At 41.3% G+C, this 15069-nt stretch overlaps 1 protein-coding gene across 1 annotated transcript in view; it reads left to right on the plus strand.

Moving 5' to 3' along the window:
- PCDH9 (protocadherin 9) overlaps positions 1-7729 on the plus strand; it is a 73770-nt gene extending 66041 nt beyond the window's left edge. Inside the window, exon 3 of the mRNA XM_070751367.1 lies at positions 7625-7729. Within this exon, the coding sequence (XP_070607468.1) occupies positions 7625-7648 (24 nt within the window). The 3' untranslated portion in view covers positions 7649-7729. The remainder of the gene's footprint in view (positions 1-7624) is intronic.
- Positions 7730-15069: the final 7340 nt, after the last annotated feature.

Here is a 15069-nt window from a genome sequence, read left to right on the forward strand (position 1 = left end):
ATGCGATATGGGTTCCAAACAGATGAGCTGTATTCGAGGATGGGTCTGGAAAAAGTTTTGTAAGCTCTGGTAAGTAGTGTGAGATTGCTTTAGAATGAAACAATATTCTTGAGTTGCATAGTGATTGCAGTTCATTCTACAATAAGGGGAAAGCTTTGTACACCCACAAGTATTCGTAAGGCTAACCTAGCCCATGCCATCAAATATTGATTGGGCGTTTGTGAACCAGACACTACATCAGCTATGGCCACAGACCAAAAAAAAAATGTTGTTAGTTGCTCCTGGGAGTAAACACTTTTTTTTTTCAGTTTGAAGGACTTTGAAAGGATAATGTCCTACAGTTAAAAACACAAGGAAACAAGCAAGCAGCTCTTCTGAGCTTAACAATTAATATTTAATGGCCCTGAAATAGAAACCAAGATTTTATTTGTTCAATCCTTCCAGGGAGAAAAAACATCCCCAAGAACAAAAAAAGGTTGGCAGTTTGTAGGGCATGTTGAGTACGGTATTACTGAAAATAAGAAAGGTGAAACTCAACTTGATAGGGTTGCTTAGTCTCTTGCATATTTTGGGAAGAGAGAGACAAGGTGGGTAAGGGGGGGGGAAAGGACATATCAGAAGAGTGAAGAAACCTTGATTCTATGTAAAATATAATGCACTTGGGGAAAAGGAATCCTCAATCTGAGTATTGCATTGGCAGTTCTGTGTTAGCAAAAACTTCAGAAGAGAAGGATTTAGGGGTAGTGATTTCTGTCAGTCTCAAAATGGGTGAGCAGTGTGGTCGGACAGTAGGAAAAGCAAGTACGATGCTTGGCTGCATAGCTAGAGGTATAACAAGCAGGAAGAGGGAGATTGTGATCCCGCTATATAGAGTGCGGGTGAGACCACATTTGGAATACTGTGTTCAGTTCTGGAGACCTCACCTACAAAAAGATATTGACAAAATTGAACGGGTCCAAAGACGGGCTATAAGAATGGTGGAAGGTCTTAAGCATAAAACATATCAGGAAAGACTTAATGAACTCAATCTATATAGTCTGGAGGACAGAAGGAAAAGGGGGAACATGATCGAAACATTTAAATATGTTAAAGGGTTAAATAAGGTTCAGGAGGGAAGTGTTTTTAATAGGAAAGTGAACACAAGAACAAGGGGACACAATCTGAAGTTAGTTGGGGGAAAGATCAAAAGCAACATGAGAAAATATTATTTTACTGAAAGAGTAGTAGATCCTTGGAACAAACTTCCAGCAGGCATGGTTGGTAAATCCACAGTAACTGAATTTAAACATGCCTGGGATAAACATATATCCATTGTAAGATAAAATACAGGAAATAGTATAAGGGCAGACTAGATGGACCATGAGGTCTTTTTCTGCCGTCAGTCTTCTATGTTTCTCTGTTTCTATGTACCACAGGCAGGCAAGAATCTCTCTTGCACAAATTCAACCAAACGTTGTATGAGTACATGCTTGTTCTCCAAATGATAGAAAACCCCAGTGGGAGCAGAAACCTGACGTACGTAAAGGAATGAAGTCACACTTCACAAAGTGTTGATTCCATCTCCAAATGTTCTTTAAATCTATCAAGTTTGGTCACATCATCTGGGAACTGAATCAGCAAGGCTCGAGGAGGCACCCAATTAATTTTGCATTCGGCGTTCAGATGCTAGCGATAATGTGTTCCGACACCAATAGCTCTTGAGTTAGGACTGCGACAAGCAGGAGCTACCTGGCTGGACATAGTTAAGAGTCCAATTTAATAGACTTCCTATTGTAATTTTCTGCCTGGAGGACAAGAGAGATTTTTCCTGGCGTGTTTTGCAGCACAACAATTGGGGATTACTCCGTACAAGTCCATGGGATTTGGAGAGGATTGAAGGGATTAATGGAAGGGGATAAAATTGCACCTAAGGGTGTAGCAGTAAATCTATGCTATAATGGGTAGGCTAGGAAAATTGGCAATTGCTACTGATCTTTATGCATTCCTGTCTTCAGATGCAGAAGATTATGGAAGAAGCATGCACACACACACACACACACACAAACCGGCAAACACTGCACTACATTTAAACATCAAAATGTCCTGTAATTGTTACTAGTCAATGGATACAAGTTAAATAGTTTGATGGTCTGTCTTGACTAATTTATTTATTTATTTTATTTTATTTTATTGGATTTGCATGCCGCCCTTCTCCGAGGACTCGGGGTGGCTCACAGCATATACAGAAAAACAAGAATAATAGCAATCCAATTTATACATTAAAAACAATCTTTAAAATTCTAATAAAAAAGCATTAATATCATCGATTCAACAATCAAACTAAAGCATTCATTGGTCAGGGGGGAAGGACTAATGAACCCCAGACCTGGCGGCAAAGATGAGTTTTTAAACTCTTCCGGAATGCGAGGAGGGTGGGGGCAGTGTGAATCTCTGGGGGGAGCTGATTCCAGAGGGCCGGGGCACCCACAGAGAAGGCTCTTCCCCTAAGTCCTGCCAGCTGACATTGTTTGGTCGATGGGACCCTAAGGAGACCAACTCTGTGGGACCTCACTGGTTGCTGGGATTTGTGCGGCAGAAGGCGGTCTCAGAAATAGTCTGGTCCTATTACATGTAGGGCTTCATAGGTCATAACCAACACCTTTTTAAATGAAATGCTAACCTCCCCTAATTTTATCACCTACTAATAGACTATCCTATCTTTGGTGGCCAGGCTAATATTTCTGACAGCTTTGAATTGACATGTTTGGGATTTAAATATCACATCCTGATCAGGTCTTATGATTCTCTCTCTTTTTTTCCTGGATGACGGTCATTATTTTTGGGATCTTTATTTTGCTTTCGTATTAATTTAATTTAATTAATTTGACTTCTATACTGCCCAATCCCATTGGCACTCCGGGTGCTTTACAACAATAAATGAAATGGTACAATGTTACAAAATGTTACAAAAGTCAAATATTAATAGATTATAAGACAGTAAAAAACCATTATAAAACCATAACCCACTATCCAATCTAACACACATACATACCAAATCAGTCACAATTCAAATGTGAGTAGATGTTACATTTATGACCCCCCAGCCCTTCCGGGAGAACCAGGTCTTCACAACCTTTCGGAAGGCCATTATGGTGGGAGATGTATGGATATTGGGGGACAGTTGGTTCCATAGGACAGACACAGAGAAGGCCCTCTCTCACGGACTTGCCAATCTGCATTGATTAGTCGACGGGACTCAGAGGAAGCCAACTATCTCTGCATTGGTTGCCGATCAACTTCCGGTCACAATTCAAAGTGTTGGTTATGACCTTTAAAGCCCTTCATGGCACTGGACCAGAATATCTCCGAGACCGCCTGCTGCTGCACGAATCCCAGCGACCGATTAGGTCCCACAGAGTGGGCCTTCTCCGGGTCCCGTCAACTAAACAATGTCGTTTGGCGGGCCCCAGGGGAAGAGCCTTCTCTGTGGTGGCCCCGGCCCTCTGGAATCAACTCCCTCCGGTGATTAGAACTGCCCCATCTCTCCTTGCCTTTCGTAAACTCCTTAAGACCCACCTCTGTCGTCAGGCATGGGGGAACTGAAACATCTCCCCCAGGCAGATACAATTTATGAATGGTATGTTTGTATGTATGTGTGTTTAGAATATGGAGTCTTTTAAATATTTTTAAACAGTAATTTAGATTTGTTGTAGATTGTTTTTTCACTTGTTGTGAGCCGCCCCGAGTCTGCGGAGAGGGGCAGCATACAAATCTAAATAATAAATAAAAAAATAATAATAAATAAATGTGTGACCTAATTGGTCTAATTGGGGCAAGAGAAGGTCCCATAGATAGTGTGGTCTTAAGCTATGTAGGGCTTCATAGGTGAAAATCAACACCTTGAATTGTGACCAGATATCAGTCATGGGTTGCTGCCCACATGGGGGGGGGGGGCGCAGTGAGAGTAGCAAAAATGAAGCTTTCATATAGAAGATAATGTATATTTTTGAATGCCTGGGTATAATATGTATGTACACATATGACATATATGCATATAGGATTAAATAATATATTTTGGATGTTCAATAATAGTGAATATCTTGTATCTCTTTGAGGCGAGAAGAGGCCAGCCTAACCCAAACTCTTGATGTGAGTGACGTCAGGTTGGCCACCTTTAAGCAACCCCCAGTCACATGATCATCAAGCCACTCCCATCTGGTCACACGGCCAGTAAGCCACTCCTACCCAGTCACATGGTTGACAAGCCACTCCCATCAGGTCACATAAACATCAAGCCACACCTACAAAATAAGTAATGCCCACAGTTTGGTAGTAAAAATGTTTGTGGCCCTTCACTGCTGGAGACTAATTGGCAGCCAGTGCAGTGCACAGAGCATTGGTGTTATATGAGTATTAATGCTCGTATTTGCCTTTTATGGCTTGTACCCCATCTTGAAATCCTCACAGGCAGCAGATGAACTTTCAACATTTAAATAAATAACCCAGGAAGTCCATTAAGTGGAGCATGGGAGATGATAAAGTTTTAGGCATAGGAGCTAAACTAAGCAGCCTCTTTTAACTTTTGAATGTTTCTTCCATATTTGTACATCAGTCACGCCAAGAGCCAGTTCTCAAATTTCTAATGCATTTGGGCCTCATTGTTTCATTTGTTTGTTTTTTAAAAAACAAACTTTTAACAGGGACCAAATTAAATTAGGTAAGGGATGCCATAAAATCAAATGCGTGGGCAATATGTGTTTGTTTATCCTTTTAGCAAATCAGATCATTTTTTCCTCTCTCTTTGCCGCTGTAGGGAGGCTGTTTATCACAAAAGGAATTGGAATTGTTTTGTCCCCTCCTAAAAAAAAATATTTATGAAGAAGGACAGACTGAGAATGAGAAAGGACATTTTCCTTTTCTACACAGAATGGTTCAGTTGTCTTTGCGCTGCATTGCAGAGATGGTAGAAAACATTTAGCAGCAAATGGAATTTGATATACACACAGTAATAAATGTTGAATATAGTGGACATTGGATTAGCACATGTTGGGTTTTCCTGGACATAATGTTATGGAGATGAGTTTCATCTGCATTGGAGACAATAACAGACCCTGCTGGAATGAGTGCCCATCATCTAAAAACCCCCCATATAGCAGAATTACTGGTTCCCCTCAAATATCTATTCTTCCTACCCCACCTCTTTCTCTTTCTTCTTTCTACTTCCCCTTTCTTCCTACTCTTCTTCTTTCTTCTACTCCTTTCTTCTTCTTCTTCTTCTTCTTCTTCTTCTTCTTCTTCTTCTTCTTCTTCTTCTTCTTCTTCTTCTTCTTTCTCCTCCTCCTCCTCCTCTTCTTCTTCTCCTTCTCCTCTCCTTCTCCTTCTGCTCTTTCTCCTCTCCTTCTTCTTTCTCCTTTTTTCCTTCTTTCTTCTTCTCATCCTCCTCCTTCTTTCCCCCCTCTTCCTCCTTCTCCTCTTCCTCCTTCTCCTCTGGTTCCATGCTTCAGACCAAAAGAGTTAGACTCTGTAATTAACTTCCATTTAAAATGCACTTCTAAGCCACTTAGAAAATAAATAAGTGATAATCAGCACTTTATTTAAAAGAGTACCCACCTGCCAGGAAAATATGATTAAAGGCAAAGAATGTTCGGGAGAGATAGAAAAGATGTCAGGTAGACTTTTGTGAAATCTGTATGTTGGATGGGAGTTAACAGGCTCAAACTTAACCCTGACAAGACCAAGTGGCTGTGTATATTGCCTCCAAAAGACTATATTGACTGTTCATCCTTGGTTCTGGGGTGGGTGGCAATTGACCCCCTCAGAACAGGTTCACAATTTGGGTGTCCTCCTAGACTCACAGCTATGTTTAGACCAATATTTGACAGCTGTAGTTAGGGGGACCTTTGCATAGGTTTGCTTAATGCACCAATTGTGAGCCTACTTGTCTCAGGAGTCACTCTTGCCCTTGTCACCTCACGGTTAGATTATTGCAAAACGCTCTACTTGGGGCTACCCTTGAAGAGTGTTCGGAGACTACAACTGGTCCAGAATACAGCTGTGCGATGCACCCACAACACCACTTACACCAATCCTCTGCAAACTGCACTGGTTCTTGATTGTTCTCTGGACGCAATTCAAGGTATTGGTTGCTACATTTATTATTATTTATTTATTGGATTTGTATGCCGCCCCTCTCTGCAGACTCTGGGCGGCTAACAACATGTAACAATCCAATTTCATAAAACAACTAAAAACCCTTATTATAAAAACCAAACATACACACAAACATACCATACATAACTTGTAATGGCCTAGGGGAAGGAATATCCTAACTCCCCCATGCCTGGCGACAAAGGTGGGTCTTGAGTAATTTGCGAAAGACAAGGAGGGTGGGGGCCATTCTAATCTCTGGGGGAGTTGATTCCAGAGGGCCGGGGCTGCCACAGAGAAGGCTCTTCCCCTGGGGCCCACGAAATGACATTGTTTGGTCGACGGGACCCGGAGAAGGCCAACTCTCTGGGACCTTATCGGCTGCTGGGATTCGTGCAGTAGCAGGCGGTTCCGGATGTATTCTGGCCCAATGCCATGTAGGGCTTTAAAGGTCATTACTTAAAGTCTTACAGGGCTTAGGGCCAGACTATCTTCAATACTGCCTTTTACCGTTCCCAGGGATCGGTAAGGGCTCACAGAATTGGCTTTCTCGAGGTCCCGTCAGCTAAACAGTGTCAGCTGGTGGGTCCATGGGGGAGGGCCTTCTCTGTGGCTGCCCTGAATCTCTGGAACCAGTTACCGCCTGAGATCTGGACTATCCCCACCCTACCGGCTTTCCGGAAAGCGCTAAAGATCTGGCCTTTCAGACAGGCCTGGGGCCGTTGATCTTATGCTAGTAACCAGGGAGATCCAACCACATTTTCTTCTTTGAAAGTCCTTGGAAATATTATCTTTGGCAAATTTCTGGACAATTATCTTTGACATAGATAATTTGCACTTTAGGATTATTCTAAGGGGCACAAATTTACAAGACCGTTGTCAAATTGTGTACAGTTTGTTGTAACAAATTGCAGGTAAGAGAAAAATCAAAACCATTGCTAACAACATTTGGAGAGTAGAATCTGGCAGCATACATCAGTACTCCTATCCTTTTAAATAAATTGTTTTTCTTTAAAAAAAATCAATTGAAAAATTGAAACTGTTGTGGTTAGCTCTGGCCCAGCTCCTGCCCCAAGGACTGTGGATGTGGGGGAGACATCCACATGCTGCAGGCCTGGTTTGCCCCCCCCCCCGGTGGAATCTGATGATGAAGGCTCCTCTGACCAAGAAGACATGAGTGACAGGGAGGAGGAGAGTGTGGCAGACAGCTCAGAAGGAGATCAATTATCTCTCTCCTCCTTGGATTCAGAACAAGAGTTAATGATACAGCCACGCATGCAGAGAGCGATGCATAGGCAACAACAACTGAGAGATTATTATCAAAGAAAATGAGGCCACCTGTGGTTGGGTGGGGCTGTGGTAATTAGTGAGGCTGCTATAAATAGCAGCCTGTGGGTTTGGCCATTGTGGAGGATTATCTGATTGTTGTGTTTCGTGACTGCTTTACTGACTTTGACTTTTTGTGTGCTGATTTTTCCCCGCTTTGAAACTAAACCAGAGCAAAGTGTGTTTCACTTTGTGAAAGAAGAAGGACTGTGAATTGCCTCACAACTGCAAGCTAAGTATCACAGACCTGATAAGGGACTTGTACAAATTACCAGTTTGTTTGGAGATGAGTGCTCTTTGCTATACCAAAAAAGGCCTTAGGTTAAGTGAATTTTCATTATAAAGAACATTGTTTTGAATTTTCAAACATGTGTGTCTGAAATTTGTACCTGTGAATTTTTGGGAGGAGTCTACCAGAGAGCCCGACAGAACAGAAACAAAAAGTGATCCCAAGCAAAATTGATTGCTGAGTTTATACATTGTTATGTATCTGTGTGCATTATAGTTTAGAAGTGCTGTGTCTACTGAAAGTCATTCTGTGAACACTTTCTAGTTTATGGGCCAACAAACAATTTAATAATTGCATTAGCCATTCCCTCCATAGACTGAGAAATTACAGTTGTAATTATTAATAATTCCTAACATACACTTAAGTTGTTGCAAATACTCTTACCAGAAAAAAACAGATCAGAAGGGAGACCTTAAATTCCACCCACTTTTAAAAGGATTAACACTTCATTGTTCTAAAAATATATATACTCAAGAGAATTTCAGCTTAATTGCTTAATAGATTATTATAAATGTAGGGGTGGGACTACCAAGTTCTACTCTATAAGCAATAAACATTTTTGAAATAAATACTTTCCTCTTTCATAATTGATTAAGGCAGTAGCGATGGCCCCTTTGTAAGTATTTTGATTTGGGGGGGACCAGTTTTCTGTGATCCTCTGCCTATGTAGATACATTCTCATGTTCAGAAGTACTACAGCCTACAAAACCTTTGCCAGACCCATCCTAGACTACTGTTCATCTGTCTGGAACCCATACCACATCTCAGACATCAACACCCTTGAAAATGTCCAAAGATATTTCACCAGAAGAGCCCTTCACTCCTCCACTCGAAACAGAATATCCTATGAAAATAGACTAACAATCCTGGGCCTAGAAAGCCTAGAACTACGGTGCCTAAAACACGATTTGAGTATTGCCCACAAGATCATATGCTGCAACGTCCTACCAGTCAATGACTACTTCAGCTTCAACCGCAACAACACAAGAGTACACAACAGATTCAAACTTAATACGAACCGCTCCAAACTTGACTGTAAAAAATATGATTTCAACAATCGAGTTATCGAAATGTGGAACTCATTACCGGACTCAATTGTGTCAACCCCTAACCCCCAACATTTCTCCCTTAGACTCTCCACGATTGACCTCTCCAGATTCCTAAGAGGCCAGTAAGGGGAGTACATAAGTGCACTGGTGTGCCTTTCGTCCCCTGTCCAATTGTCTTTCTTTTCTCTCACTTATCATATATATTTTCTTTCTTTCATATATCCTCTACTCTAAGTTCACTTTTACCCTTATATATATTACTACGTGTCTATTTTTCTTCCTATGTATTTGTGTATTGGACAAATGAATAAATAAAATAAATAAATAAATATTTACATGGGCAGTGTTCATGAATGATGAATGTGAAATCCTGTGAAATCGTAGAGATTCGGAATCATAGCATGGCCACCATTAATATAGAAAAGCAAGAGTAGATATTTTGATGTAATGTTGCTGTGTTTAGGGCTTTGGAGATTTGGTTTGAAGGCACTTTGATCAAATCAATGGATTAAGACAGTTCTCCAAATAACATCAGCATCAGACATGAGTTCCTCCTGGTTCGGAGTGGCTCACCCAAACCTGTAGTGATCCACTGGTGATGTCACGATGATGTCACGGAGCCGGTTTGGTCAGTGCCAGTCCCGGGGGGGGGGGGGCATCTTTTTTTTGGATTTTTTTTTGGTGGGGGATTTTTCTTTTCTGAGCATGTTCAGAATCTGAGTTTCCAGCACTGTGGATCTTGTTTTTGGATTTTTTATTTTTAAAAAAATTGGCACGAGGTGTGACCATCTGGCACAGGAGGAAGCAAACTGGTAGCAATTTAAGTTAGAACCCACCTCTGATCAGTACCAAGTCGGTTCAAGTTATCTAATCAGAGGCATCCATATTATCAGTCAGCCTGGTCACTCCTTTTGAAAATCCAAATTAAACTGGACTGAATTTATCATATTAGGAATCTGAATTTAATTACCGTAGATCATCAGGTTAAACCAACTCAGCATTTCATTATTTTTTTTTAGAGTGGACTTTTATATACTACTTTATTCTTGTTTAGAAAATATGTTTTTGCATCTTTCTAGTGTATTTTTATCCAGTTATTCTAGAAATTTCTTTTTTTTCCAAATATTTTTATTAATTTTCTTTAAACATACAAGACAAACAACATTTAACATTAAAAGAGCTACCATTGCTCCGCTTATCTTAGAAGTCTATCCAGTACAAAAAAAAATCTAACTACAATCAGATCAATACATAGATACAATCGATTAATTAAACAAATAATAAAAACAACATTTGATATTATTGATATTGAGAAAAAATATTCTATTCATCATACTATTATTTAATAAATTACTTTATATCTATTATAACAATATTTTTAATATTTTTAATACTTAAAATCACTTATTTAGTTTAACAAAAAAAGAAGAAGAAACCTTATCCATTTAATTTCTTAATACTCTACTATGCATATATTCAACTTCATGTGTTCGAGTGCTTATAAATTCTTATATATTTTTAAAAAAAATATTTTTAAAATTCCACCATTTGTACACTTTATCCCATATTTTATAAAATTCTGTTTCTGATTGATTATTCAAGCGTCTTGTCATCATGTCTAATTCTGCACATTCCATAATTTTTTTAAATACTTCTTCATCCTTTGGTAATTCCTTTTCTTTCCATTTTTGCGCAAATATGATCCTTGCGCAACTCAGCATTTCAAATCAGGCTTGGCCTGATTCAAAAATGTTCGTTGCTTTTTTTTATTGCTGGCTGCAGAGCTTCTACTGTCAAGGCATCTGAAATGGACCACACACTCTAAACTTTGGATTTCATCCTGGCCTGAATGACAGAAATTGGCTCTCCCTGTGGCTTCTTTTACTCTTCTAAGACCCATTACAAAAATCATTGGCAGAGAAGGCCTGATTCATAGCCTGTCTCCATGGAGTCACTGCCATGAAGCTCTTTTTTTCTAAAGCTTTAGAAATCCTGCGGAATCTCATATACAAAGTCCTTTTGACTGGAGATGTCACAATTGTTACAGCACCAAAATTAGGTAATAACCAATTTTAACTCCGCCACTAAATCCAGAAAGTTGGGGGTCACAGTTTGGATTCTCAAACTGAACTGTTTCTGGTTGCGTCCACAGAATAAAACACATCCATGAATGCAAAATGATGCTGAGATGTGTGAAAATACATGTCGGATGTAGTAACTCTGCATGAGAAAAAAGTTCTAGGCTACCGTGGCCAGCATTCATAAATCAATTGGACACCATCTAGAGCAGGGGTCTCCAACCGCCGGTCCGCGGACCGGGACCGGGCCGTTGGGGGTTTTCAGCCGGTCCGCGGCGCCAGGGCCCCCTCGGCCTTTCCGCGCTGCCCACCGCCCGCCCGATTTGCCCCCTCTGCTCCTCTGCCACCTCCTGCCTTTCACCGCAGCTCCTCCCGCACCCGGAACGCATGCCCTGCCCGCCTCACATTTGCCGAGAGGACTTTCGCCCCGGGCTCTCAGCAAGGGGGTTTGCATGAGAGGCGGGGCCGGCGGAAGGTGATATTCAATGTCGGGGGCGCACGGGCGGTTTTGCGCGCGCTCCCTATCTCCCTGCTAGCCCACTCGGAATACTGTATTCAAAATAAGAAAAGCCTTCGCCGGCAAAGGCTTTTCTTATTTTGAATACGTATTCCGAGTGGGCTAGCAGGGAGATAGGGAGCGCGCGCAAAACCGCCCGTGCGCCCCCGACATTGAATATCACCTTCCGCCGGCCCCGCCTCTCATGCAAACCCCCTTGCTGAGAGCCCGGGGCGAAAGTCCTCTCGGCAAATGTGAGGCGGGCAGGGCGTGCGCGCGTCACCGCTGAGAAGAATGGAGAGAGAACGAGAGTGAGTGAAAGCAACAGACAGAAAGATAGAGAGAAAGTGAGAAAGAGAGAGTGAGAGAAAGGGGGAGAGAGAAAGAGATAGCAAGAGAGAGAGAACAAGAGAGAGAAAGAGCGTGAGAAACAAAACAAGAGAGAAAGAGTGTGAGAGAGAGAAAGCAAAAGAGACAGAAAGAAAACAAGAGAGAGAAAGTGAGAAGAAGAGAGAGAAAGAGGGGGAGAGAGAGAGAAAGAGAGAGGGGGGAGAGAGAGAAAGAGAGGGAGAAAGAGAGGGAAAGGGGGGAGAGATAGCAAGAGAGGGAGAGAGAAAGAGAGAGGGAAAGGGGGAGAGAGGGGGGAGAGAAAGAGGAGATAAAGGAAGAGGAGAGAGAGAAAGGAAGAGAAAGAAAGAAAGAGGGATAAAAAGAGAGAGAGAGTGAGAGATGCTCAGTGAGCCTTTCTTTGAAGTTGCCTTTCTTTCTTTCTTTCTTTCTCTTTCTTTCTTTCTTGCTCTTTTTCTTTCTCTCTTTTACCTTTCCTTCCTCTATTTCTTTTCTTTCTCCTTCCTACCTTCTTCCCTCCCTCCCTCCAGTCCTTCCTCTCTTACTCTCCCCTTTCATAAGTTTCCTTGCTTCCTTCCTCTGTTCCTGTCCCTTCCCTCTTTCCTTCTTTCTTCCTTCCTTCCTTCCTTTCCTCCCTTCCTTTCCTCCCTCCATTTCTTGCTTTCCTTTTCCTTCCTCCCTTCTTTCCTCCCTCATTCCCTTCTTTCACTCCTTCCTCTCTTACTCTCCCCTTTCACACCTTTCTTTGCTTCTTTGCACCCTTCTTCTGTTCCTGTACCTTCCCTCTTTCCTTCCTTCCTTCCCACCCTCCGTCCATTCATTCACCCATTCCTCTCTTGATCGCCCCTTTTACGGCGCCGCTGACAGCTAGCTCCCCCCCCCCACCGGGCCATGGAAAACTGGTCTAGCTGAAAGCCGGTCCCTGGTGCAAAAAAGGTTGGGGACCTCTGATCTAGAGCAGTGATTTTCAACCTTTATTGAGCCGTGGCACATTTTTTACATTTACGAAACCCTGGGGCACATTGAGTGGGGGCGGGGGGGGGGTAAAAAAAGTTTGGACAAAAAATTATCTCTCTCTCTCTTCCTACCCTTCGCTCTATTTCTTTCTCCCTCCCTCTTTATCTCCCTCCCTTCCTCATCCTTCCTCTTTCTTTCTCTTCCTTCCTTCCTCTTTTTTGCTCTCTTTCTCTCTCCCTCCCTACCTCCCTCTATGTCTTTCTCTCTCTCTCCTTCCCACCCTCTCTTTCTCTCTCTCTTGCTTTCTTTCTCTCTCTCTCTTTCTTTCTCTTGTTCTCTTTCTCCCTCTCTTGCTTTCTTTCTCGTTCTCTCTCTCTTGCTCTTTCTCTCTCTTACTTTCTTTCTCTTTTGCTTTCTTTCTCTCTGAGCTTCGCAGCACACCTGACCATGTCTCGCGGCACACTGGTTAAAAAACACTGATCTAGAGGGTGACTGCATTGTCCACTCCATGGACAACCCATTCTGAACTTTATATTGATTTATGTAAAGTTTTGGCAAGTCCCATTTTGGTTGTACTGCATTTCAAGTTTTCTTTGTTAAGAACATTCAGGTTGCTTTTGTGTGAATGCAGGGAAATCCCAGTGTTTTGATATCTCCCAGCCTTAAAACCTGTGGGGGGAGTCACTCCACCTCCCTGAATATCAATTAAGCTGCCTTTCTTGTCATTGGCAAGTAGGGGAGATCCAGTCCACAGGAGGGAAAAAAAATCCTTCTAACTTTCAAATGCAGCTGCTTGGAATGCCAAGATATGTTGTTCCATTCACCTTGTCCAGATTAATTTATTTTATTTATTTATTTTGTCCAATACACAATAATACACAATGAACATTATAGAGGATGTAGTAGAGAAGAGATACAAGATATAGGAGAGACTATAGGACAGGGGACGGAAGGGGATAGTGTGCTTATGTACGCCCCTTACTGACCTCTTAGGAATCTGGAGAGGTCAACCGTGGATAGTCTAAGGGTAAAGTGTTGGGAGTTAGGGGATGATTACATCTGAATAACTAGAGGTATAACAAGCAGGAAGAGGGAGATTATGATCCCGCTATATAGAGCGCTGGTGAGACCACATTTGGAGTACTGTGTTCAGTTCTGGAGACCTCACCTACAAAAAGATATTGACAACATTGAACGGGTCCAAAGACAGGCTACAAGAATGGTGGAAGGTCTTAAGCATAAAACGTATCAGGAAATACTTAATGAACTCAATCTGTATAGTCTGGAGGACAGAAGGAAAAGGGGGAACATGATTGAAATATTTAAATATGTTAAAGGGTTAAATAAGGTCCAGGAGGGAAGTGTTTTTAATAGGAAAGTGAACACAAGAACAAGGGGACACAATCTGAAGTTAGTTGGGGAAAAGATCAAAAGCAACATGAGAAAATATTATTTTACTGAAAGAGTAGTAGATCCTTGGAACAAACTTCCAGCAGATGTGGTACATAAATCCACAGTAACTGAATTCAAACATGCCTGGGATAAACATATATCCATCCTAAGATAAAATACAGAAAATAGTATAAGGGCAGACTAGATGGACCATGAGGTCTTTTTCTGCCATCAATCTTCTATGTTTCTATGTTTCTATTACCTTGTCAACTTCAAGATATCCACCCACTCCTGCATTGTTCTGCATTTATTTTCATTCTGGGCTTGGCATTCAAGCTTCATTAAAATACAAAAAATAAAAATAAAAAAACCCCCGATAAGATAACTAAAGTCAACTGGTGTGGATAATAAAATGATTATTTTTTGTTAATGTTCTCAAGCCTTGATAGAACTTTCCCATGAAATGCAAATTTCTAGTGGGGGAGATGTGTCTAATGGAATATTTCACAGGTGCTAAAATATATACATTTTAAATAACCAGTCCATTATCTTTGTAATGATGTGCTTCTAAAGCAGAAAACATAATTTGAGCTAAGGGTTTGTTTGTTTGTTTATTTATTTTTATTTATTTATTTCATCAAGCATGCAGACAACAGATACAAGTACAAACATGATTATGAATACAAAAAAATGGATACAGATAAAAGGGAATATTAGGACAGGGACTGTAGGCATGCTGATATCCTCATGCACGTCTCTTAAGGACCTCTTAGGAATAGGATGAGGTCAACAGTAGACAGTCTATGGTTAAAGTTTTGTGGATTTGGGGAAAAACCCCCACAGAGTCAGGTAATACATTCCAGGCATTGATAATTCTGTTGCTGATGTCATATTTTCTGCAGTCAAATTTGGAGCGGTTTACAATAGGTTTGCATCTATTGTATACTTGTGTATTGTTGTGGTTGAAGTTGAAGTATTCATTGACAGGTAGGACATTGTAGCAGATAA

Source organism: Erythrolamprus reginae, chromosome 4 (assembly GCF_031021105.1).
Source record: "Erythrolamprus reginae isolate rEryReg1 chromosome 4, rEryReg1.hap1, whole genome shotgun sequence".
NCBI classification, from domain to species: domain Eukaryota; kingdom Metazoa; phylum Chordata; class Lepidosauria; order Squamata; family Dipsadidae; genus Erythrolamprus; species Erythrolamprus reginae.